General features: G+C 34.8%; 1 protein-coding gene across 1 annotated transcript in view; it reads left to right on the top strand.

The window, feature by feature from the left end:
• LOC149782244 (uncharacterized) overlaps positions 1-26587 on the top strand; it is a 577549-nt gene that overhangs the window by 89888 nt on the left and 461074 nt on the right. Inside the window, exons 41-51 of the mRNA XM_089935097.1 lie at positions 130-287; positions 2019-2168; positions 6127-6394; positions 11732-11928; positions 12392-12581; positions 13902-14050; positions 16341-16517; positions 18172-18424; positions 18902-19068; positions 21335-21502; positions 25674-25883. Coding sequence (XP_089791223.1) covers positions 130-287; positions 2019-2168; positions 6127-6394; positions 11732-11928; positions 12392-12581; positions 13902-14050; positions 16341-16517; positions 18172-18424; positions 18902-19068; positions 21335-21502; positions 25674-25883 — 2087 coding nt within the window. The remainder of the gene's footprint in view (positions 1-129; positions 288-2018; positions 2169-6126; positions 6395-11731; positions 11929-12391; positions 12582-13901; positions 14051-16340; positions 16518-18171; positions 18425-18901; positions 19069-21334; positions 21503-25673; positions 25884-26587) is intronic.

Raw genomic sequence — 26587 nt, 5'->3', positions numbered from 1 at the left:
TTAAATTTAAAAAATATAATCTATACAGTATATGTATGTTAGAAACAAAACAGCATTAAAATCAGCCACATTATTCTGTATGCTGAACCCATTGGTCAGACTTGACTGATTCATGTCTTTTTTTTTCAGTTACAAGATAGAGGACATCGACAGATATTTCCTGTTTAGTCTGACTCTCAGTCTGTGTTTTGAGACAGATTTCTGTGATATGTCTGTCCCTGTCTTGAAAAACATCAAGTTGCCAAAGTCTCCATGTGAATGGGGAGATGTGTTCAAGTTAAACCCAGGTAGAGTAATATATTACAGAAATTAGAATCAGTACAGGCACTGGGAGTTTTAACATGCAGGAGTGTGGTACTTGTACCTTTTTGACAAGCTGGTGCAAAATGAGTAAACATATATATCAGAAACATATTCAATCTGCAGACCCATGGTAATTTTACCAATTTTTGTTCCCATTTCATTTTTAATTTTGTTTCATTTGCATTCCATTTATTTATACATTTTGGATATCATCTCACCATTGTTCGTGTATGGTTTCAGAAATGCATTCTGTCCATGCTTAATCTCTTCCATGCATCATTTCTTTTCATTTTCTTTCATTTGTAATGCATTTACCAAAATTCAGGATTTCCATTTTTGATTGTATTTAAATTTTGAGAACAATTGCTTTCATAATTGTTTTGTTGTCATATTAAAAACATGCTTTAGTGAAATGGAAATACATAAAATTCAGTAGACATAACTGAATTTACCAAAAAAATGCAATTAGAGCCATTACATCAAGAAATGTATTAAAAAAACAGCTGCAGAGTATTTCTCAACAAATATTACTTATTTTATTTCATTCAAATAAAAATTGTGACTAATAGTGACAAAGTCATGACATCATTAGCAGTTTTTAGAATAATTTCATGGCTAGTAATTAGTGAAAATTGTCACAAAAGGAATCTTATTCTGAATTATCATGCTTAAGGGCCTTTGACCATGGAAATGTAGTGCCAGCCCATCAAATAGACTACCTTCAAGACCTGTTTGTCTTGTACTTTAGACATAAACATACAAGGCAAGTTAGTAGGTGTGTGTGCAAAATTACATGCTATAAACGTCTTTGTATTGATGTTATAAATAGGTTATGGGAAGATTGCAGGGCTAAACATGCTATTTATGTTGAAGAATGCAAAGAAGTCCAAAAATGAGTGAAGATAGAATAGAATGTACATGTATAGGGGTTTGGCTGGCCATGGTTGGTTGATAATGAAAAGGAAAATTGTAGTGAAGAATCATTTGAGACTTTATCTTATTTATAACTGATAAATAATAGACAATATTTTATTGATGGAGTTTCATTCCTTGTACAGATTTTTTTGCAGTTGGAAGGGTTTATATTCCTAACATTGGTACAATTCTCCATGTTTTAAATTTTTTGAAGTTTATCTTTGCTTTGCATCATTCAGCACTGCTGTGCTAAGGTGCCTTAAAATTATTGCATACATACCATATTAGACTTAAAATTACTGCATGCATACCATATTAGACTTAAAATTACTGCATACATACCATATTAGACTTAAAATTACTGCATGCGTCCATATTAGACTTAAAATTACTGCATACATACAATATTAGACTTAAAATTACTGCATACATACCATATTAGACTTAAAATTACTGCATGCATACCATATTAGACTTAAAATTACTGCATACATACCATATTAGACTTAAAATTAATGCATACATACCATATTAGACCAAAACAAATCCTTTTTGCCTTACAGGAACATTTGAGATACTTCACTCATGAATTGTGACAGGGCATCTTCTTTCAAAGTTTTGGAGGTGCCCTTTTTGGCAGATTGTGCCCCATTGAAATAATGTAATGAACAAGAGAGGCATGAAGGAAACAGAGGGGTAAATCATATTACAGGTCAGCAAAGTGAAATCAACTCAATAAAGATTTTAAAATTTAACATTAAAATATGAAGACTTGTATGGAATTTTTTTGTTGTTGTCAGATATGGGTACAATATTGAGCGAAATGATCACTGAAGCTGGAGGACAGTTGAATAATTTCCTGATAGCCACAACATGGGAAAGACTTGGAATTTCCAAATACCTTCTCCAAGAGGAATGTCAAGCATCCCAGTCAGGAAAGTGGGTTAATTGTAAGTGTAATTTTTTATTTAAATTTTCTCAGGTATATTAGGAAATAGTGAGACAAAGGTAATAACCATATTTAACCATCAAATAATTTGGACATGCTAATAAATGCTCCCAATATTTTAACATTTCTGCCTTCCAAATATAATACATAGAAATTCACATGCATTTATGATTTAATTCCTTGAACATGTTTAAAGTAAATTTGTAAAATATTTAAACAATAATTAGAAGAACATATGGTGGAATATTTTTCCTATATTATCTTTTTGTTGTTGATGCTGTCATTGCTCCGGTTGGCTTCCATGTGAATATTTTGCATTTAAGTTAATTTCTATCATAAGTTAATTTCTATCAGGACTTGAACAATTTTCTTCTGTCAGCTTCTGTTGATACTATTTTTTACATGAGGAGTAATAGTAGTAGTTGTAGTCAAAGAAATAGTTTGCTATAGCATATTATATAACTGGAATGGAGTAAAATAGTGTCCGCCAATATCAAATCCATGATCTTATCTACCAGAGTCTAGCACACACAGCACCAGACCTAACTCAAATAAATTAAAAATGCTGTGGAAAATTCAGATTAGTTTCAGTTACTGACATTTTGATCAAGTTATTGATTTGAATTACAATATGTTTATAATGTAATCAGGTTTTTGATTATTTTATTGTATTTTTGTCAAATTAATTTATGTGTATGTACTTTAAAAAAATGTCATCCTCTTAACTGGTGGTGTTTTACATTTTAAGAACAAAATTGGATGTAATGTTGCTACCAATTGAACAGTCTCCCACCCCAAATTTATCTACATGTTTTATATAGCTCAGTTGTGAAGTATTTAAAAACTACAAAGTTCTGGATTGTATTTTCCTAAAATATTAATCAATAAAGCAAATGGAATCTGCTCTTCATTAAGGTTAGGGTTGTTCTAGTAAAACATTTACATCCCACTCCCTTAGGGGAAGGCACTTCGTTTCAGCCAGCACATAACAGAAGTGATTTTTAAACAAAATTATGATTAAATTAATTAAATAAATTAATTAAAAAACATTGCACCATACAGAAGCATATTTTTTTACATAATTTTTGGCAAAGGGTTAGTGGGCGGTAGAAGTGATTTTTATTTTGCGTTGGGGTCACAAATGATTTGATTGACAGCTGACTGGAAGTAAATTATACTGAATTATTGTTATATAAGACAATGAATATTTTTATTAATTCTTTATAATCAATCATCTTTTGTTCTTTAGTTTGTTTGTCTTTTCAGCCATGTATGTTTCTGATATAAACCTTTTCTTGGTAGCTTATTATTTGTAGATGTCATGGTTCATTCCTTTAATTTACTAATTTATTGTTCATGAATATGGATTTTACAATAGGGATTTCTATTATAATTCTGAAAATTATGAACTTGTATCATTACTAAACTGTCATTCATTGTGACTATGTATGCATCTTTATTTTAGTGATTGCCTGTCTTTGCTAAAAATTTCTTTGCTGTTGTTGCTTTTAATTTGCATGATAGTTAAATCTTTTATTGTTTAAATGTAATGTCAGATGCTGTGATTTCTTCATGCGCTTTTTTCATTAAATGTATTTCAAAATAAATCTTAGTTGATTTGTCAGAGAAAAATGAAAAAATGTAATAATTGTGGAATTTATCACATTTCTTTTGCCTCCTTTTACACTTTAAATTAACTTGTCTGAAAAATATATTTGTAGTGAGTGACATGTCTCCTTGTTGCATGACTAATATAAAATAAAAAAAGAAATGTAGGCTGTCAAACATTGTTACATAATTGTTTCTACTGATCAGTCAGATTGTCATCATCATCATCATTTCTGATCAGCTTTCTACCATCATAACACCAAAATCAGTACCTGGATTTTCATCCTGACTGCCCCTCGCTGGAAAGTCCAGTAATAATTGTTTGGACCTTGGTGTACTCATAAAATCAATGTCCTTGCAGTTAACTGTCTGTTGTCAAAAGCAGCATCATCATCACTGATGGCCTAGCAGTAACATGCTGAACTTTGTATCTGTGTTACAGGTTCTATTTCCTACTTCTAGAGTTTCATAATAGACTTGTGCCGATCACTCATCGCATCACTGTCTGCGTGAGTCTAGGCATGGCCAACATGAGTATGTGAGAAAGCTTGCCAGTAGCTTCCCATGCATCATTGGTTCTTGCTACAATAAATATTCTGACCGTCATATACAGCTTATTATGTGCTGAAACTTGGCATTAAACCCGATACGGCCAAACCAAATCGACCAATTAGTCAACAGCAAGACCATCTGCAGAGGTACTAGTTCATCATTTTTGCCACTGCAGTATGAGTGTATCAACTTTGACCTTAGTACGGTAATTGTCTTTCAGTCTATGAATACCATCAATTATGTATTTCTGACATTTATTTATCATCATCAGGCTGCAAATGGATTTATTTTGTAGCATGTGTCTGTTTCTGGGGTGAGCAAAGTAGCTGGAGAAGCCTTGAATAAACTTGCACCACAAGCCATCAAACATGCTCCACATGCCATCAGACTTGCACCACACACCATCATACTTGCACCACACACCTCACAAATTTAAATTTTCTCTAACAATATATATTATACTGACTAGACCTATGTAGCTTATTGATATCTGGAGATATGCATAGTCTGATAAACATTTTTAACAGCCAAAATCTGAAAATGCGTCTTTGTTTTTCAGTGAAGCATTTTAATTGAGTAGCTACTAGAATCATTTGAAGCCCATTAGGTGGAAGCATGAGTAAGCCAGTGGATTTTCTTGTATCAAAATCTGAGATTTAAAAGAAAAAAATTATTCCATTTCAGTGGATAGAATCACTGGAATTGATTGAAATAGATGTAATTACCTGAATGGATGATTAAAATCAATTTAATCCATCAATTAAGTAGCTTAATTCACATTTTTTTTAGTTAACTGCACACCCTTTATTGTTCTTCCTCAGTTATTTCTTATTGAAGCAGAAAAAACTATGTTGAGTGCATTCAAGAAGAGACAGGCTTACTCTCATCATAGAAATTATCATATACTAAAGAAACAGTCTTATTAGATCAATGTTGTTACCTAGCAGTATTGAATAAAGTTTAGTAAAAATATTCACAGCTTCCATATACATGCAACATGATGTAAGTTGTGATGAATACTTTAAGGGTTAACAATTAAATAAAAATTGAGTACATTTTTTTACATGTGACTTTGAACTAATTTACTAGAGTTCTCACACATTACTACTTTCCAAGTGTTTGAATTCGTACAAATATGCACACTTGCATGTCTGGCAGCATCTCTAGCTCCTTGATGTTGATTCATTGGGAGTTGAACAGCTAAGAGAGGGTTAGATACAATTTTAAAAATTTTGTTTTTCTTTTTGCCAACCCTACTTGTAATTTCATATTTTGTTGACACAACCTTCACCAGAAGTGATCTTCCCAACCAACCCTTCACTGTGAGAATAAAAACACAGCCTTCTATAGAAGATTTTTTTTATTAAAAGAGCAATCCAAAGGGGGATACATGTTGTATTGGAACAGTCCTTATCTTTTACTACATTTAATTCATTACAATTAGTTGTGTTAAAAATGTTTTGATTGTGATTCCTTAAAAATCATTTGACATGATTACTGTTACTGATTATCATAATTCAAGGTTTCATTATTCTTAGATGAAAATTAGGTAATTAGGCTGTCATTAAATATCCAAAAAACCTTGTCTGCCATCCTTCTCCTCACATTTTTTCATCAGTTCAGTTTGTCTTCTTATTGTAAACCATGCTTGTTTCAGTGTCATGTATAACACAGTGCTGTAAATACTTTACTTTTCATTTCAGTTTGTAATGCATAACACAGTGCTGTAAATACTTCACTTTTCATTTCAGTTTGTAATGTATCACACAGTGCTGTAAATACTTTACTTTTCATTTCAGTGTGTAACAGAACACTGCCAATGACCCTGCCCACCTTACCAGAAAATGTGACATGCACACTAGGGGATTCCTGCATGTCAGTCCAGTGTTGTATTAAAATCACTTTCATGGACCAGTATCTGCGATCCTTCTTGTTTAATATCACACTTGATGCATGCAATTATTTCCTGGACATTAACATTGAGAACTTCCTTCACAACTACCAGCTGCTGAACTTCGAATTTGGGAAAAAGCATGAATATAGTTTAAATGGGATAGCGAACATTGTGTAAGGATACTTGTTTCTTCTGTTTTTTAGATACCTGTAAAGAACATATTATTTGTAAATCTCTGTAAGTCCATCAATACAACATTTTTGTAAAATCAATGTAAGCTATTGCTTAACACATTAACCCCTAGAGGTTTTTGTCATTTTCGCCTTAAAATTGAGTAGGAAACACATTTTGAAAGCTACTTCTGAATAGATCTGAAAACACCGGTGATCTTTCAATAACATACTGCCTAGTTATGTTAGAGACATCATTCTTACATTGGCTATTTGATTCGTGCATGAGCAGAAGGGTAAAAGTTGGATTTTTTGTGTGTTGCTAAATGGAGCCATTATTTTTGTATCGAGACTACTCTTTATTCCAAATGCCCATCTTATTCTACTCTTTGCAAAGGCTCATCTGTCTGTTTGCAGTTCATACCAGTTTGCCTTAGATCTGAGACCAAAAACTCTAAAATCCGGACACAAAATCTGATTCCAACCATGGACAGATTTTGGGTAGAAAAAAATCGGGTCCAAAAAATGAGGTTTTTTTGTCTGTATTTTGTAGTGCAACTAGATATTCCAGATTATTTGGTATCATTGTAGAGCTACATCTGTCTACTTTTCTATAATACTGTCCACTTTAGTGTATCTTGCATGACCATGACACTACAGAGCTCGGCAGTAGGCTACTACCTCCTGCCCTGTTAAGTCTTCGCTATGGGTTGATGTGTTAATAATTGAATAAGCAGGCACTTTTTGAAAATTAATTTTTGTATTCCCATCATAAGACTGAGTGCTTTCAACAAGTCTGTCTATTACTAATTAAGTTTCTGCGCAATAACTGGAAATTTCAGCGGTCTACAGTTACCAGACTTTGTGGATAGCTTGCACTTTTGATGAGGAGTCATATTTGGGGTCAGAAGATAAGGTAATCATGACTGAGGAAGAAAACTGGCTTCCACATAGTGACTTGAGTTCTCCATTATATAATGCTGTTAAACTTCGTGGACAGCTTGCGCTTTGGGAAAGGAAGAAGTCTGTGGGTTTCTGGGTTGAAAGGCCATGGGCACTGCAACAGTAGAAGAAATCTTTTTTCTGCATTGAACATGTTCATTGGTATTATTGATACAAAATAAACTCTTCTACCAAATGAATCCAGCCTCCTGGAAAGATGCTAAAAATTCACCTGATTTGACTTTATAGCATAGATAATGGGAATTACCTCTGAAATGAATTATTTTTTCACCTCTTTGAGGGTACAGTTATACCTAATGTTTACTAGTTTAAGCTTTCCTTGCTGCATGGGTAGCATTGTACCACATTGCCTCTAGATATCCATTATTATCCAGTCTTTACAGTCCCTAGTTTTACCAATTTCTTTAGTTATTATTTGTCAGACTCCCTATTTTTCCCTTACTGTTTCCAAAACCTATTTTCCCTACTGTTTCCAAAACCTATTTTTCTGTAGTTTCCAAAACCTTTTTTTCCTACTGTTTCCAAAACTTATTTTTCCCAACTGTTTCCAAATTGGCCCTACTGAGCCTACTTTTTTGTCAGTTTTATGGAAAAATTTATTAACCACTGCATGAAAGGCTGTAGCAACATGAATTCAGATATAACTGCGATGTGGAGCTGGGTGTGTAAGATTTATGTGTCTGTTTGGGTCATTTCGTCATGCATAATGACTTAAGATGAGTGTAACAGAAACTATACATTGTAATTGATTAAAACTGATTGGACGACCTACATTACATTAATATAATTATGAATAGGTACAAATACCTAATCAGCTGCCTTGAGCAATTTTAACTTCAAACTAAAAATGACAAAGCCTAAAAACATTTATAGATGCAGCCAAACTTGTAAATAGGGGTATCCTATGGGAAAATGCAAAACTGGCCTTTGCACAAAAAAATTAAATTTTTTAATTCATCTTTTAAAAAATACTATCAAAATGAATATGCTTCTCCATTAAATAAAATAAGAAAATAATGGTTTCTGCACATTCAGTTTATTTCAGAAAAATTTACATTGACCAAAAGTTGTGGTCATTGAGACCTGCTTGTAAGTTTTCTCCTGAGTTGTCTATACCCACTTGGTGTATGCACAGAGGAATATTAAACACGTGACAATCATATATGTGCTGTTCATGGTGCCCTTCCTGATATGTCATTACCTTTCATTATGATGTGTTGGAGTACTGTAATTACTTGCCTACAAGTCTACCCCCCCCCCCCATTTTTAGGATACATAAAGTCATATAAAGGGCTACATAAAGCTATTTTCTCTTGGACCTTTATATAAGTTGTGTATTTTGCAAGTCAGTTCCGTGTGAAGTGGTGACTTGTCATCAGTGAATCAGAGCTGCACTTTGGAAAAATAAACAAGCCAAACAGGATAGATAGTAAAAATAAAAACAAAACAAGTTTAAAATACAATTATGTTATTGAATGGAAGATGTCAAAAATAAATTGACAACTTATAAAATGTCCTAATTAAACCGATTAAAATCTATAATGTTTGACTTTTTAAATCCATTTATATGACAGATGCATGAATTAAATTTTAGGTCACACATCAGTATAAAAATAATGGTTCGGAATGATCTAATTCACAGTATCTCATAATATGTTAATTCAGCGTCTTACAATCAAAGTTTTATATTCACATTATCCTATAAATATCACTATTGTCATCTGGTACAGAGTTCAAGAATTCATCCTGACTGATAAAGTTCTGAAATCCTCCATCATTGTCAATCATTGTATATTGTGATCTAATCATTGTAACTATCATCCAACTCTGTTTCCTTATCTTCACTGTCTTATGTTGGTCCTTGTGTAGAGACTGAACTTTGGCAATGATAAAGATATTGATCATTCAGTCTGAGTAATCTGTTAAAGGTTGCAACTGAACACATGTCAGTTGTGCAGGTAGATCTCCAGCAGTTAAAATAACCACCCTCTATTACGTGGCATTGAGCAAGTACCAAACTCGTGGCTCAATCAAAGGGTTGTCATGTGCGAAAGCAAAGAGAGTGCTGCCTTTGCAAGCTAAGGGATTACGGTCAAACATGCATTAGAAGTTTTAGAATTCTGTTTGGCACTGAACAAGAACATGTATTAAATTCATGTCTTGATCAAAAAGATTGTCAGTTTGAGAACATACTGAGTGCTGCCTTTACAAGCTGCAAGCTTATCAGGCCATGACATACAACTTGGAAAATATCAATTAGGAATTAAATCTAACTTCTGGAAAAGAAAAATTCAAATTAAACAAAACCTATCTTTGAATCAAACATGGTGTTTATACAGCAAAATACAAATATTAATACAAATACAGATTGTTAGGACAAAAATGGAATCAGTATACTTGCTAGTAACTCCTGTGGCAAACAGCATTGACAGACACATCAGTTTGTGGTTGGTATTACTTAATTTACCTGTAATATTGTTAAATTTTCTGATTTGTCTGGGATGGTGGTCACAGTTTTCTCTTGTTTATTGGTTGTGAAATCTTTCACCAGTTGATATGCCATTTTGCTATTATTTCTACTCAGACTGTTTTCAGTTTTGCAGCATTGTCTTTCTGTCCTGGATTCCTTTGACTTTTTCATGCTTTTCCTGATCATATTTATCTCTCTGTATTTCCTAATGCCTTCATGATCTCTTTTTCCATTTTTCAGTTCTCTTCTTTTGTTGCATTGTTCAAGGACATCTGTTGTGACACAAGGTTTTTTTTGTTGGATGATAATTGCCAATGATCTCACTAGCTGTGATAGTCACAGTTGTGTTGAATGTGGTTGTTAAGGACTCAAGGTCAGTGTCTTTGCTGTCCAGGGTTATCAAAGGCGCAAATTTACCACCTATCATTGCTTGGAAGGCTTCTGTGACTTTTGGATCTTTAAATTTTTCAAGGTCAAATCTGATTTTTGGTTGGTTAGGCTTTTTGATCATTTTCAGGTGCAGACGAAACATTGTCATCAGTATACCATGGTCACTTCCAATATCTGCTCCTGGAAAACTTCGTGCCCTGGTGATATTCAGTCCTGTGCAGAATCATTTTTTCACCAAGATGCAGTGAATCTGGTTGTGATGTTGTCCGTCAGGACTGTGCCAGGTCCATCTTCCAGATGCTTTGTGAGGGCCAAATGTGTTGTCTAGCACATGATTGTTGTAGGCAGCAAACGTCAAGAGCCTGAGTACTCTTTCATTTGTTTCTGCATTGCAGAAGGGTCCACATGTGCTTTGCCAGTTGGTCTGTGAGTGAACTCCCACGTTTGAATTCCAGTGTACTTGTACAAACAAAATGTCTTTCTTGGGTGAGTTGTCAGTGACATCTTGCAGTTGGTTGTAAAATTTCTCCAGTTCATTGTCATCATAGTAAGTGCATAGGCCTGTATGATTGTGATGTTAAAGGGAGTTGCATTCAGGCGGATGGTAACAAGCCTGCTTGAGACTGGGTGGCAACCCATAATGCTGTTCAGAATGCCTTGTGGACAAGAAATCCAACACCATTATTGTATTTGTCCCCTCTTCTGCTGAAGTAGAGCTTATGCCCTTCATCTGTTGTTATTTTGCTAAAGTTTTTCCAACGCACTTTGCAGAGACCAATAATGTTCCAGTTGTACCTCTCCAGCTCGTGTGCAAGTTCATCCCCACTTTCCCACTGCCCTCAGTGTTCTAATGTTCCATGTACAGATGATAATGTTGTCTCTCCCACGGATCTTGGTTGTGGGGGCATCAGTAGCATACTAGTCACCTCCGTCCTGGTGTGAGTGGAAGGTGCGGTCATTGTTGACCCGGGCTGTAACTGATCCAGTATGGAAGAAATGTGAGTTGTCTTCATGTGGTGTTTTAAGGGCAAGATACAGCCTGGTGGAGCCCATCCCTCTCCAAACTGGATGACCACAGCCAAAATCCACTGATATAGTGTGGCATGCTCTGGCCCTGAGCACATGGTCGTTGTGCTCATCTTGGAGCCATTCTGCCCTGGCCATTGACTTCATCGAGGAAGACTTCTGCCCAGTGATGCTGTACTATCATCACATTTTTTTTTACCCACAGTTGGGAGACTCGTAGGGGCGGGAGTATCTTATTCCATCCCATATGGATCCAGTGGACTTGTACCACTGCCCAGGAAAATGCCTCACAGAAGATCAAGAGATCCTCAAGTGATGGACAGAATACTGCACATTATCACACAATCAGAAGACCCAAGGAAATCCAGCAGTATTAAAGTGCCCTCAGGCAGAAGAAATTGATGATAACCCCATTCTTTGTGAAGAAGCTGAAATTGCATTAAGGTAACTAAAGAAAGGAAAGTCAGCTGGTGTTGACAACATACCAGCAGAGCTCATTCAAGCAGGAAGAGAAGAGATAGTCACAATCCTGACAAGAATCTGGAACAACATATGGCAGACAGGAGAATGGCCCACCACATGGACTCAATCCTTGGTCACCGTTCACCCAAAGAAAGGAAACCTACAGCTATGCCAAAACTACAGAACCATCAGTCTGATCAGTCAGCTGAGCAAAGTCATGCTGAAGGTAATTCTCAGCAGACTAAAGCCTCAAGCAGAGAAAATTATTGCTGAAGAGCTGGCAGGCTTGCAAGCAGGAAGGAGCACCACAGAACAGATCTTCAATCTCAGACTCCTTTGCGAGAAATACCTTCAGCATCAGTGGAAACTATACCACATATTTATAGATTTCAAAAAGGCCTTTGATAGGGTATGGCATGCTGCCTTATGGGCAACTATGATAAAGTACAACATCAGCTCAAACCTGGTGCAGGTTGTTGAGCACCTCTATGACAAAGCCACCATTGCTGTCCTCACCAATGGCAGCAGAGGAGATTGGTTTCAAACAACAGTTGGAGTCAGACAGGGATGTATACTGTCACCTACACTCTTCAGCATTTTCCAGGAAAGTATCGTGGAGGATGCTTTGCATGACCACAAGGGCACTGTCAGCATCAGATGAAGAACACTCACCAACCTTCGCTTTGCAGATGATGTTGATGGTTTAGCAGGAGAGGATAAAGAACTGTCTGAATTGGTTGAGTACATTAAAACAACCTGCACAGCATATGGTGTGGAGATTAGCGCCAAAAAAACCAAACTGATGACAAACATCACCAATGGCATCAGTGGAGAAATAATGGTCAGTGGACAGAAGCTGGAAAGAGTCACAAGCTTCAAGTACTTTGGATCAGTTATCACAAATGAGGGCTCCGAACCATAACTACTTTGCAGGATTGCTCAGACAACAGCAGCAGTAACAAGGTTGTGACCAATATGGAAAGATACCAACATTGCTTTTGGTACCAAAATCAGGCTGATATGCTCAATTATCATATCCATTTTTCTGTATGCTTGTAAAACATGGATGCTCAAATCATATCTACAAAGATGGATTAAAACCTTCAAAATGATATGCTACCACAAGGTCTTGGGGATTTCATACATTGACCATGTAACAAATAAAGAAGTCCACAACAGGATCCAGTGAGCCATCGGACCCTATGAAGACCTATTGACCACTGTAAAAAAGGCACAGTGCAAGGGTGCAGAAGAAGAAGCAGACAGAAAAGGAGGTGGGAAGACAACATTAAAGAGTGGGTAGGCATGGGATTTGGAGATTCCCAAAGGGCAGTAGAGAAAAGGGAAAGATGGAGAGAACTGGTTGTAAATTCAACTGTGGTGCCACAATGACCTCTTGGGTTAAGCTTTTGATGATGATGAATTTGATTGTTATATTATTAAAATCCAAATAACTAGATACAAGTCTTCTGTTATGAATACCATCATAAAACGGATAAACACAGTGCATTTGTGAAAGAGAATAGTGGCATGAAAACAAATAAATTTTTATTGACAATATTTTTGTTGACTGCAAACTACTGAGTGTCTGCTAATACCCCTAGATTTATATATAAAACAATTGTATGGTATGCTTGTAAGGCAACAACTTCTGTGCACGAATCAAATTTTCAGTAAAAAAAATGTTGACTTGTAGGAAAGTATATATGGTATTAGTCAAATATTTGGAAAATTTGAACAGGATGAAACTGCAAAATAAGAAAAATTGTTCTGGCAAGGAGCATAAAATTTATTATCCAGGACTAAAGTTTGTAGATCTTGTTGATTCATTCTCTTTGTTCCTGTTGTGGAACAAGCTTTTATTTAGATTTTATGTGCATGTGATTATATTGTTAAAAAAAACACATCATAATTAAATGTCATTGAAAATTGTTCATTTGTCATAGGTTCTAGTGGCCACTGCCTCATAGACTGAGAGATATAGAAACATCTTAACATTATGGTTTTAATTCATTAAGTCGTGTAATTTCAGATGCACTAGAGAAGTATTTATACAGTTAGATTTGGATCAGCCCTCATTTACCCTTGTTTTTTACTGAACCTAGAGTCCTTCCCAAACTATTAGGAAATGTACATTATTTCTATGCTAGTAATGTATAATGTATTTTAATAATAAACACATTTCTCGTTTAATTGCAGTTACTCCATCAGTGACTTGAAAGCTGACAAGCTATTTGTCTTGAACATGGACCTCAGTATTCGCATTGAGGAGGAGTCGTATTTATTTGAATTAAATACTTTGAAGAACCTTCAGTTGCCAAAACCTCTCTGCAGTGATAAATTCCCAGGTAATATTCAAATTTCGCCTATGATGAAAATAATAACTTCCCATCTGTTAATAGCACTTGGGGAAATGTTTTCATTACATGAAAGTAGAACAGGGAAAGTGATTTTAATGCACAAGATTTGCTTTGTTGTTTTTGTATCATACCTCCTGAAGGGTGAACCAATACCAGAGTGCATACCATGCCAGTGTCCAATGACAGTAGAACACATCTTTGTAGAGAGTTTTGACTTCCATCCTGTGAGACATATGTATTTTGATTTGAACTTGATGAAGAAACTCTTTGATGATTTACTGCCTGGGAAGATCTTTCACGTTTTGGGGAAATGGACATGCATAATAAATTTTGAACTTTTAAGACTCCAAAAAAGGACATGCCATTTAATTCTAGATCAGTGTATTGACAGTTTCCATGATGTAATGAATATTCTGTAGAAAGGCCAAGTTGATGTATAAAGTATCCAGAAAAGCCATTTCTGTCTATCTAAACATTATCTTTCAGCAATGAGATGCTGATGGTTCTCCAAATTTAAGGTCCATAAGAAATAAAAATTACATTATACCAAGGCCAAAGAAGGAATTGTTTAAAAAAATAGTTTTCATTATACTGGTCCACTGGTATGGAACAGCATTCCCAGTGACATAATGCAGGCTCCTAGTGTTTCTTCTTTTCGTAATTGTTGTCTCAAATGGATGAAATCTCAAGACAATTGAACAGTTCTAGTAATACAAATATTGCCTGCTTTTCTGTACTTTTGCATCATTTTCACATTTGAATGTTTCAATGCAGGATGATATTTTATATTTTATGTATGTTTATGTGATCACAGATGCTTGTGCATACATTCCAGGCTTGATATTTTGATTTAATGTCAAGCCTGATTTTTCACATCATGTTGTATATACAGCATATACTATATTATGTACATAACAGCTAGAAGGCCTCAAGGTAGATTAGTTCTGTAATTAAATGAGTTACATTCTTTAAATAAAATTATTATCATATGTTCTAAGAATTGTGCATGTGTTACACCACCCACCTCCCATGCACACACAAGGGGCATATAGTGTTACTCATGCACAGGCCTATCAACCCTTAAAATTTGGAAGTCTTACTGAAATGACCCTTAAATTATGGACTTGTGCAGTAATAACTGCAAAATTATGATGATTGCAGTCAAGTCCAGGTATTGGCTGGTGCATGTTTGATATGTATCCTGGTTTCATATTAGATTTAGCAGAGTTGGGCTGAAAAGCAGTCAGATTTACAGGAGTATCCATAGTTTTCATGCAGAATGTATGATAAAGCTGTTGCTTGTAGCATTTTCATGAAATGACATCCATAATAAAAAACACTTTGAAGACTTAGGGGACAGTAGTCCTCTTAACAGTTTAAATAATCAGCTAAGAAGCAAAGATAGGAATATGCAGGTTAATAGAGAGGAAAAGCAGGAAAGGCAACATGTGTTGATTTTTGTGTTTTTAGTAACAGAGATGAGTTCATTATCATTTGAAGAAAAACAAATGATCCCATCAGGTTGAGACCTGCACTTTCTGAAGCTGTACTGGGTGTCATTATGATCTGAGTTTTCTTTACAAACCTTTTTCTTGAACATGCTGTTTGCTTCATTCTCTGGACACACTTCTGAAATTTTTAAATACATGTTACTAAGATGACAATATCAGTAGATAATACTTCATTTCACCTTACTGAAAATTGGTATAAATTTTGGCTGCCTTCCTGAGAAGGCCTATTTTATGTTTGGCAGATTTGATGGATCATCCATCCATTTGTCTATCATACCTTGTTAGGTTTTGTATTCAAGTCAATTTGCAAGCACTTTGGTGGGATATACATGTTCCATGTACACATTTGTAGTTGTTATATAGTATTTAAACTGGAATATAAATGGAAAATGTATTTAAAAAAACCAGTGCAGTTGTTTGGTGCCAAAAGAAACCGTTACTATTTGTATCTAGAGACCAGACATGTACAGACAATCTGTTTGATATGGCAGCTGCCCATTGACTGTTATCTTCCTTTATTTTTAGTTGATGGATTGCTAATGATTCACATTTAGTCAAAATAAAAAACATATTCTGGCAAATGAATGGTTTTGGCATCCATATATCTTTGCCCATTGCTTTTCTGTATTTGCATGGAACAGGTCATCTTTTGTGGTATAGAAATTTTATTTAAAAATATACCAGAGGAAGATAAATTCTGTATGAGCATATGACAGTGCTTTAAATAGAAAATTGAACTACCTTTCTTATTTCATACTATATTTCAGGACTGAAACTGAATGAATTACTCAGAGTAGTTGGTGATTCAGTCACAGATCAACTAGCAGATTACACAGTTGACCTCCTCTTCAACAAACTTGGTATTAGCCAATACATACAGAGTACACCTTGTAACCGTGCAGGCCATCCATATCAACCCTCTGATGATAAGAGATGGAACAGCAGTAAGTTTTTGTTTTAAGAAAGTCTGTTTTTGTTAACCTGAATCACAGCTGTCCACTTGAACTGTCTTTTCTGTTCGTTAGAAGCACATGCCATGTTTATTGTATGTGTGTGGGTGAGAGAGGTTTAGTGATTGAATGAATGAAATGAAAATTAGGTGTTAGATCCTATCTGGAGTTGTGTAGAATAGAGTTGCATTTGATTCATAATGATTTCCTTGACAAAAAAGGTGCATTTAATGTAAATGATATGCAAGGGATGTGGTGTTTATAGTCGTTTTAACAATGTTGGTCATATACCAGAAGAACATATGTGATGGTCTGTTGTGTGTCATTCATCATTTGTCATTAGTCCATCTGTTAATTAGCACAACTTTGTTACTGCTACAAGACTACTGCTACTTATCTTGAAGAATTGCCATGCAGCTTTAGTTAGTACTAAATGAAATTGGTGCTGCACAGTTATCTAGTGTGGCTGCTGTAGTGGCCATCTTGTAAACCTGTTATTGCTGCCTTTCCTGAATGGAAAGTCATGTAAAATGGGTTTTTACTAAAGATTTCTTTTGTCTTGATTCTCCTGAATTAAATTAAGCAAATCTGACAACGGATATGGACACCAGGGCTATCAACTTGACAAGATGGGTATGTGAGAAAGATTGCCAGTAGCTTCCCATGGGTCACTGGTTCTTAACAGTGTTTCCTGGGTTCTGGACATAGTCTTGACCCTTCCATCAAGAAACCTGCCAAAAGTCAAGTCCAGGAGTAAATTCTTGTATATGACTTGTGTCCTTTATCTTCCAAACTCTTGTTCTATAGAATTTTCTAAATGAATTCCATTAGTCTTGAATTTCTTAATGTATCACATTGATATAACCAGAATGTCTTTGAATGAGTTTTCAATAATCCCAAAGCAGTGTTTTAGTCCAAAAAATCAATGAGCACTTTGTAATTCCAATGAATAATTTAAATATATAATTCTTCTAGAATTGTATCTGAACACACCTACAAATGATTCCAGAAACTGATCATAAAAAGTTATGAATACTTCTAAATTCACTTTATATACTAATATCACTTGATCTTTGACATAACTCATAAAAATGTAAGGTCTTCAACTAAGAATCAAGTAAATATCTTGTTTACTTCTTTGAATCAATGACAAAAGTCATGTATGCATTAATTCCAAAACCCTCAATCAACAACAAAATTTATGCACACAATATAGATATACATAAGACACATTTGTTGCTAACACAATCCAAAATACATGCAGAACATCTTTTATTTAGCTTCGGAGGGATGGATTTCTGAGATACTGAATATATTCCTAGTGTATTATGATCATGAAAGTATTGTTGAAGAAACATTTTACTTAAAAAATTTGTTTCTTCTCAGAATAATATTGAAAATATTTATTTGCTAATATAGTCTGGGCAGGTAGAAACTTGCTTTATTCATACAAAATATGTAAGGGAAAGACAAGCAAAAGATTGAATACGTAAAAATAAATCTCTGCTTTATGTAGTTGGGATTTATATAAATTGCATGTATGTTTCTTGGACTTGATATTCTCTCCTATTGCTCTAATGGTGTAAGACTTAAACTGATCGTTTCAGTACTTTAGACTTACCAATAATACCATTTATTTTTTTTCCAGCATGTCCCATTCCATTGAATTTACCTGCACTACCTGACAATGTTGCCTGCCATATCCCAGATATTTGCACTGGATTTGACTGCTGTGTCTACTTCCCATTTCTGGGTCGTTCCTTCCATATCATGGTGACTTTGAATGCATGCAATTATCTGTTTACACTGCAGTTGGAAAACTGGAAAAAAGAAATTCTTTTATTGGATTATCAGTTTGGCATACCAGGAAATGTTTCTCTGCATGATGTATTCCAATTTAGGTAAGCTGTGATCCAAAGAACCTGTGTAGAGTTTGGTATTGCCAGTGAAGCAGAAGTAAGATGTGGTTATCACTTTCAGATAATTTTATTGTTCTCATAGGCATCAACACTGGTTTGCTTATTTGTTCATTTCTATAAATTTGTTTCTGTGGGGGTGATGTATCTTGAGAAGAAAAACTTGCTGAAGTAGGTGACATTTGCTCACTTTAATTGTTTTAGTGTCAAATTTAGGTTTCTGGTCTGTTCAGATCAAAGGGTCATTGGTTCACTAGGTTTCCTGCTTCAGTCTGTCTTTGGGAAATGGACTTAACTCCCCTTTTCTTGGCATGATATCATTCATAATGTGTTAAATGTGCTGAAAAGCTAACCAACCGGTCAGTTTAGAGTTCTTATGAATTTAATAAAAAGGGATGCTCACATGTCTTCTGGATTATGTTGATAATTTTTGACCATTCTGTTTCATTTCATCTGCTTCAGCTACAAAATATCAGACTTGCCAAGCCAGAAAAAGTTTGTGGTCAGCTTGGAAGTCAAAGTCAAGGTATGTGATGACACAGATAAGTGTGGCCTCAGTTTGAAGCTTCTGCAAGATGTCAGAGTTCCCAAACCCTTTTGTGACTGGTCAGCCAATAATTTCTTACAGAGTAAGTAGCACATATACACATAACTACTTATATGTCTTTTTCTTAGTCAAAAGAAAAATGAGCCTTATTGAATATACCGTACCACGTGAGTCCTGTCATGACTTTTGATATACACATCCCCTTCTTTACATTGCCATAATATTTTTGTCTTACTTTCTGAATGGAATTTAAAATGGGATTTGTTAGCATTGGATGTTGTGTGTCAAATAGTATCGAATGTCATTGAAAACACATAAATGTTCCAAGCTTGGTTTGTGATATGGAAAGAAGAATTGAACATCTGTGTCAGACCCTGATTTACAGATTCAAAGTATTTTGAAATATATTACATGATATTTATGCATGGTTTTTAGAAAAAATATCGTGCTTTTCTTTAGTCAGTTGGAGATAGGGGTACAAGCTATTCAGGGTCCTGGAGAAAACTATAAAAGCTGTTGTTGGCCCATATATTTTTCATGAAGACTTCCCTTCACAATATAGTTGTCTGTAAAAAAAAATAATGCTTTAGAATTGTGTGCATACTTTATAATTTTTAAAAATTATTTCAAAGTACATAAACCTGGATAAACATTATAAAGTATGGGAAATTTCCACTTTTGATCATGTTTCTTTACATAGTGGAAGTCCTTGCATTTTGGTAACATTGAAACATCCAATGCAGTCTGAGGACATGGATTTATTTATCTAAAGTTTCACATGTGCAGGGAAAAATATTTGTTGAAAACTGCCAAAATGAACTAAAAACAGTTATTTGCTTGTAAAATATCGTGTTTACTATAGTGTATTTTCTGAATTAAAATTTTCTTGCATATTAAATACCACCAGCAAAGGAAATCACTGGAATGTTCAGTTTTGTTATAGCTTTGGTGGTGATGGGGTCAGTATAGGGTTTTATTTTTGTTACTTCTTTTAAAACATACAAGAATATGGTGGTCTCCCTCTTGAACATACCTCTGACCAGCAGCCACCCACATTATATGGCCATAATTACATGTCCCATGGCACGGATGATTTTGTGTTTAGAAGTACCCCTCCAGGGACATCACCCCTCTAACATGGTCAGTGGCTGGCATATTAGTACGAAGCTGTCAAATTCACACCTCATGAATGGTGATAAAATGATTGTTTACAGATAGAAATCTGACTAATATTTCTTGATTTCACAACTCAACATATTGACATTAGTTCCAACATGCCAAGAAGTTTAATTAAATCTGACAAAGAGGTAAGTAATTATATTATCCTTACAGCTGTGTGTTCCTTACATGTTGGGTTTGTCGCTTTATTGATTACTGAAAATTATCAAGATGATAAAAGTTAACTGCTGAGTTCATCTCAAGTCTGTATGATGTCCGGTCACCAGATATTAAAATGGAATGGTAGGTTATCTTTGTGGCTTTCCTATCACAGTACCTGTTGATAATTGGGTACCAGACTAAAAACAAAAGTTGATCACATGACAAGCTCACTTCTGTAAATATTGAGGATCTTTTGTGATAATTACAAATTGCCAGTGAAGGAATAAGTTGTTGCAAAAAGTGCAAAATGTCATCTAACATTATCAGTTTAGAATAAAAAGTATGAGCAATTCAGCGAAAGGAAAAGACATAGAGTCCTTTGATCACCACTGATAAATTTGATGAGAGAATGATTCAATAAATATCAAAATATACTCAACTGCAGCCTGCAGTGAGTGGGAAAATGGAATAGACAGACAAACAGGTTTAGTTAGAGCCAGATGTTTGTGCCCAGATTTAACTGACAAGGTGGTTTTGCACTTCGATTATTAATTATTTATAATTTTAAAAAATGACATTGATATTAGTTTTATCACATAAAGTTCATAACCTGATAAAATGCCTGTTAGTTATGCCTTTCATACTTTATATGTAGTTATTACTCGCATCTGTGTGATCCCCCTCTAGAAAGACTACCCCTATTATAAGGCCACTTCCTGCTGCAGAATGGGTGGTCTTATAATGGGGGATCACTGTATTGTTTGTGTGTTAATGTAGTTATTTAATTAGTAATGCAAGTAATTAGTTTTGTCATAGATTTTGGTTTCTGAATGTGTCTCATTGTCTAAAACTGATTAAACTATATACCAAGCCTTTTTTGAACCAAATTGCTTGCATTGGGAAGCATTCATGTCTTTATATATTCAAAATGAAAGGAGGTCAAAAAGTTTCTTTAGTTTTATAATACAGATTCAAGTGCAGTTTATTCAGTAATTATAGACCATTTATATACCTCTTTCTTGTTGCAGACTTTTCCTATTCAAGTTTTGTATCCAGTGTTGGTGGTCAGTTGACTGACCTGGCCATATCAGAATTGTTGGAGAGGTTGGGGCTAAAGCCATACCTTCTGCCAACAGATCACCAGTGTCAAATTTCATCTAGACCTTACAGCAACCCAGCGAATGGCTGGAAAAATGGTAAGGTTCTTCTTGCTGACTTGAAAGGTTTTACTTTATAAAGGTTTTCTGTGTGAAAAGTTGTAGCCTATATTGTGTTCACTTGTTCACCAAATGTATAAGGTGCTGCATAAAAACATGTGCTAATTCAGACGGCCTCAGAAATGACTACAAACTAAAGGGCTTCTTTTATACAGGGTTAATTTAGTTCACCCTGAGAAGGGTCAAGGTACTTGTTGAGTAAGTTTTGGTCCCAGGTTCAGCAGCTAGAACTTGCTCTAACTCATCAAGCGTGAACACCCTTGATTGGCTACTGTCATCTACATCATTGTTTATAAATATCTTATTGCCTAGAAAAAAACTATTAAAAGAGAACCCATTTGTTGGAGCCTGTTTATCACCACAGGGAAAGGTTTTGAGAGTGCCTTGGACATTTTAGGCATGTTAAATGCCTACTGTCAGTGTCAAAGGTGGACAGAATGATATGAAGTCGTTAAAGCCTATATAAAAATAAGTTTTTAAAACATTTTTCAGGCTGTTTGCATTGATAGGTTTTTAGTTGCATTATCAGATACCATTCATGATGCAATTTGGAACAGCTTTATGAATTACAGAAGATAAGCTGTGAGATAATTTTATAACAGTATTAAAATGGAATAGAAATACTCTTTTGCTATATCTTTTTGGTTGCAAATATGAAACAAAATTTAAAAGAAAAGTTTTAGTATGGGAAGAAAATTTACAGCAGAAAACTGATTTTCATTGTAAGTACCCATCCTTTACAAACAAAAATCATAATTAAGTACACCTCTCCCATGATAACTCGCACATAATGGGGTCCAGGAACATAGACCTCACTATAAGCTAGTGCACAAGTTACTGGGGGACCTCCAAAAAAAGTGATCCCATCCCCACTGGACATCAAACAAACTGGGGGACTGGAGGGGGGAGTAATGTACTGATTAATGGCTGGCAACTCGTTTTATAATCATGTCAAGAATACTTGTCAGTAAAGCTCTTTTTCTGATGAAATTGTTTGTTACTCTGTATAAATTACATTTATTTTCAAGATTCCAGACATCTGAAAGGTCATTAACGTTATTCCAACCAGTTTCAAACAACATTCACATGTACACATTAATATTTGTGTATTATGTCACTGCTTTTTGTTGCTGTTGCTTTGACTGTTTTACAGCTTCATATATGGCTATAAAGTATGTAGCATGGAATCTTCAAATTAAAGACTAGGCTAACTGTTGATACACCACAAAACAAAATTCCATTTTCCAAAAACTAGTGACATTTGCTATGTGAAACAATCATCTGTGTCAAAACTAAATATTAGTATTGTGCAGTTAGTAAAATATTGATGCTGTGATTTCATTGGAAAAATTAGTGATACTTTTTCTCATCCTTATGGGTATGTCAAAATGCCAGTTCAGGAATTCTCTGAAACTCACTTCTCCACAATGATATCAGTCAAACCCACTTATCTCGACCTCGGTTATATCGACAACCCGCTTATGTCGAGCGTTTTGGTCCGGTCCCGAAAAAATTCTTCTTTGTTATGCTATTTTTTACCCGCTTATCTCGACCTCTGTTAAGTCGATAACCCGGTTATGTCGGGCATAAGTTTCGGTCCGAAGTAACATGTGGACCCGCTTAATTCGACGAAATGCAACTTTTTAACGTCAATCTCACAGAAATTGTACAAGAAATAGTCAGCAAAAGCGATCGATTTGTAGAAAATATGAAGTAATATCAGTCTGCTTTTGTTTACTCCGGTGCTGATCTGTAACGAACGATTCAAAAGCACTTACGTTTTCATACATATGCTCGGCACTGTCGACACTTGCCACAAAAAATTTCATTTTTTTAATGCATTCAGCCATTTCACTGTAGCTTGGGCTAGTGATAGGCTGATCATCATCATCATCATCATCATCTTGCTTGCATGATTGTATCTGCTTCGTTGTCACCGATTGGATTATTTCCTCATCAGTAAGTTCACCATAGGCATTGGCATCATCCTCCACGTGAACATAATTAGAAAATTCATCCCGAGCAATGCCTATGGAGTCCGCAATCTCATCAGCCATCGCTTCAAGACCTATTTCTGATTGAGGCTCTTTAATTTCTTGTGCAATTAAACACTGCTGGTGAAATTCTTCATCAGAAATTTCCGGAAAAATACAATGGAACCAGCAGTTTTGAATGGTTTTCGGCGATACACTGTTCCAAGCTGCACGGGCATACATGATGGCGTCTAGCAGAGTTGGTTTATAGGATCGCTTTTCCTCATTTGCACTCACAGTCAATGTACATGTACATGTATTTTCAAAAACATTTATTGATCTTTATCTGCGAGATACTGTCATATATTAACCTGGATATAATACAATCTTGGTTATTTTGCACCTAACACCGCGTTATGCGTGAATGGCGGGTGCCTGAAAGCAATCGGTGGATGTTTCTCTCTCACTCTCTCGTTTGTGATTTTCTTTGATCCATTTTTCAATCTGATAACATATTCAAACCTCTGAGTACAACCAAACATGATTTGTTTTTCAATATTCACATCAATTATAAAAATGCGTCGTGTGTTATATGACATAAGTGATGCACACTACAGTAATGGATGCATACGCTACATGTGATATAAGGAGTTCATAGATACATTTTTTCTTTAATAAATTACTTATGATGATAAAAAAGGAATAAATGATAACAACACCAGGTTAGTTCATTTCATTTTATTATCAATTAAGCGTTTTGTTTATTTTATTGTAACATGCAGTGGGAGGGGATTCCAGTAAACACCAGCAAGAGACAGGAGTAATGCTCAAGGACATTTTTAAAATTACTGGTTTTTATGAACCCGGATATCTCGGGACCCGGTTATGTCGACGATTTTTTTACACCCCCGACGTAATCGAGATAACCGGGTTTGACTGTATCTGTGAAACAAAGCTCTTTACTTGACAAAGTACTCATTTTGCTTGGTGGCCTTGCTATCTTTGATTACATTTATGAATGAGTGGGTTAATTTAAGGTAGTTTAATTATATTATGTACACAATAAAATTTATAACTAATTTATAACTATGTTCGATTGATCAGCTGGAATGAGCTCAACCAATTTGTAACCATGGTCACTAGATCTTACTCATGTAGTATTTGCATGTCTTTTAACTTTTCTTTACTTCACCTTGTTTATTTGATACAAAAGATGCAATTAACGAGATGATATGAAGGAGGTCAGCTTATAACTCAGTGCAACCATACAACAAATACTTCTGCAAGTCAGATATCAGAACACAGTTGCCACTTACTGCTATGGTTGATTGATGCATTTTACATTTGAATTCAAGAGGGCACATTATGATGATTACAATTAAATGAAACTAAAAGATGGAACTAAAACAAAAATTTTGATTGACAATTTTTAAAATTTAATTCATATTTGTTTATTAAATTAAAGCCTCTAGCAGGCATGACATTTTCATTGACCAAATTTTGTTGAATATCATTATTTACGGTGTACTAAGATGGTTGTTTGGAAAGCATGTGTAACAAAATATATGACTTTATTAAAAGTTGATAATTTCATAATGTTGATTAAAATTTCCAGGTCCTATCTACTGTTATCAATGATAAAATGAGTAATACACCACTGTTTTATATATCAGTTTTGTTTGCAATTTTATTCAAGTTCAAGAAATAGGGTTAATATTTTTTTGGTATGTTCTAGTTTTAAAAAATGTGGTCCAAGCCTGACCCTGCATTATAAGTGGGTTCACGAGTTAATCGGGGATACTAGTTATTGAGGGAGAGGTGTACTTAGATTATGTCATTTAGTAATTTGTTTGCTTTTTTTAATTTTGATAATAAATTTATGTAATTGGGTTTTATATAAATTAGATGTGATATCTCTGTCTATCTATCTATCAATACACACACACACACACACACACACACTTATATCACAGCTAAATTAAGAAGATATTTTTTAAGCTTTTTTATAGCTTCAGGCAAACATTAATTTTTTGCTTTATACATTATAGACTGTGACATGAGTCTGATCTTGCCTATACTTCATTAAATTAAGAACATATTTTTCACACATCTTTGTAGCTTAAATTACCTGTGTAAAGTCTCAGGCAAACATGCATATTTTGCTTTGTATACTATAGACTGTGACTTGAGTCTGATCTTGCCAAGCCTTACGGGACGTATTGCGAATTACCTGCCAGCAAATTGTTCTGGAATTGAAACCTGCATTGAAGTCAGTCAGCTTCACCGATCCATCCATCTCTACTTCTACTTCAACTATTGTGACTATATTCTTCGTATAGGGATTGAGAAGTACGACTTCACTTTGAAATTATTGGATTACACATGGGGTAGGTATTCTTCTCTGCCATTCGTCACCTACTTCATTCACCATCTCAGTCAGTTTAATAAAGGAACATAATAGAGAAAATCTAGTGGAACTGGCTTTAATGAAATCTTTATATACTGAAAAGCCAATGAAAATTCCTGTATAATTTATTCTTTATTAAATAACACCCATCTTAATAAGATAATGAACATTTTTTATCCCACCCAAATGTTCGTCAGCACTACAAATTGAGGATTTTGTGTCTAATAACAAAATCATACTTGAAGACATTTTTGAAATGTTTGCTGGGCATGTGTGTACTGTTTATATTGAGTGAATTCATTAGAAATCTTTTGCATCTTTTAATTTTAAATCAGAGATAATTTAATATTTCAAAGAACATGATTGTCTTTCATGGCTCACCATAGCAAATCCCTATGATTTTTATTACATATCCTTCCCCTGCTGCCCGTCCTAAGCCTAAATATGCAAACACACTGCCCTTCACAATGTGATCCTAGTGTTTTAAGCCAAATTTATTACATACATGTTGTGCCCTCATGGTATCAATGTGTGTATAAAGCTTTTGTCCAAAAAATGCCACTGTTATTGTAAATTGTCAAATAGGCCACTATGGACCAAAGTTTTTGAACTTCCTTCCAGAAGTAAATTAACTTCCAGAGATAAAGTTATGTACAGATTCAGAGACAAGCAAACAAAGGGCAT

Source organism: Sinohyriopsis cumingii, chromosome 15, assembly GCF_028554795.1.
Source record: "Sinohyriopsis cumingii isolate HCF-2022 chromosome 15, ASM2855479v2, whole genome shotgun sequence".
Classification (NCBI taxonomy): Eukaryota; Metazoa; Mollusca; class Bivalvia; order Unionida; family Unionidae; genus Sinohyriopsis; species Sinohyriopsis cumingii.
Note: the sequence above shows the minus strand (reverse complement) of the source record. Positions and strands in the feature narration are given on the sequence as shown.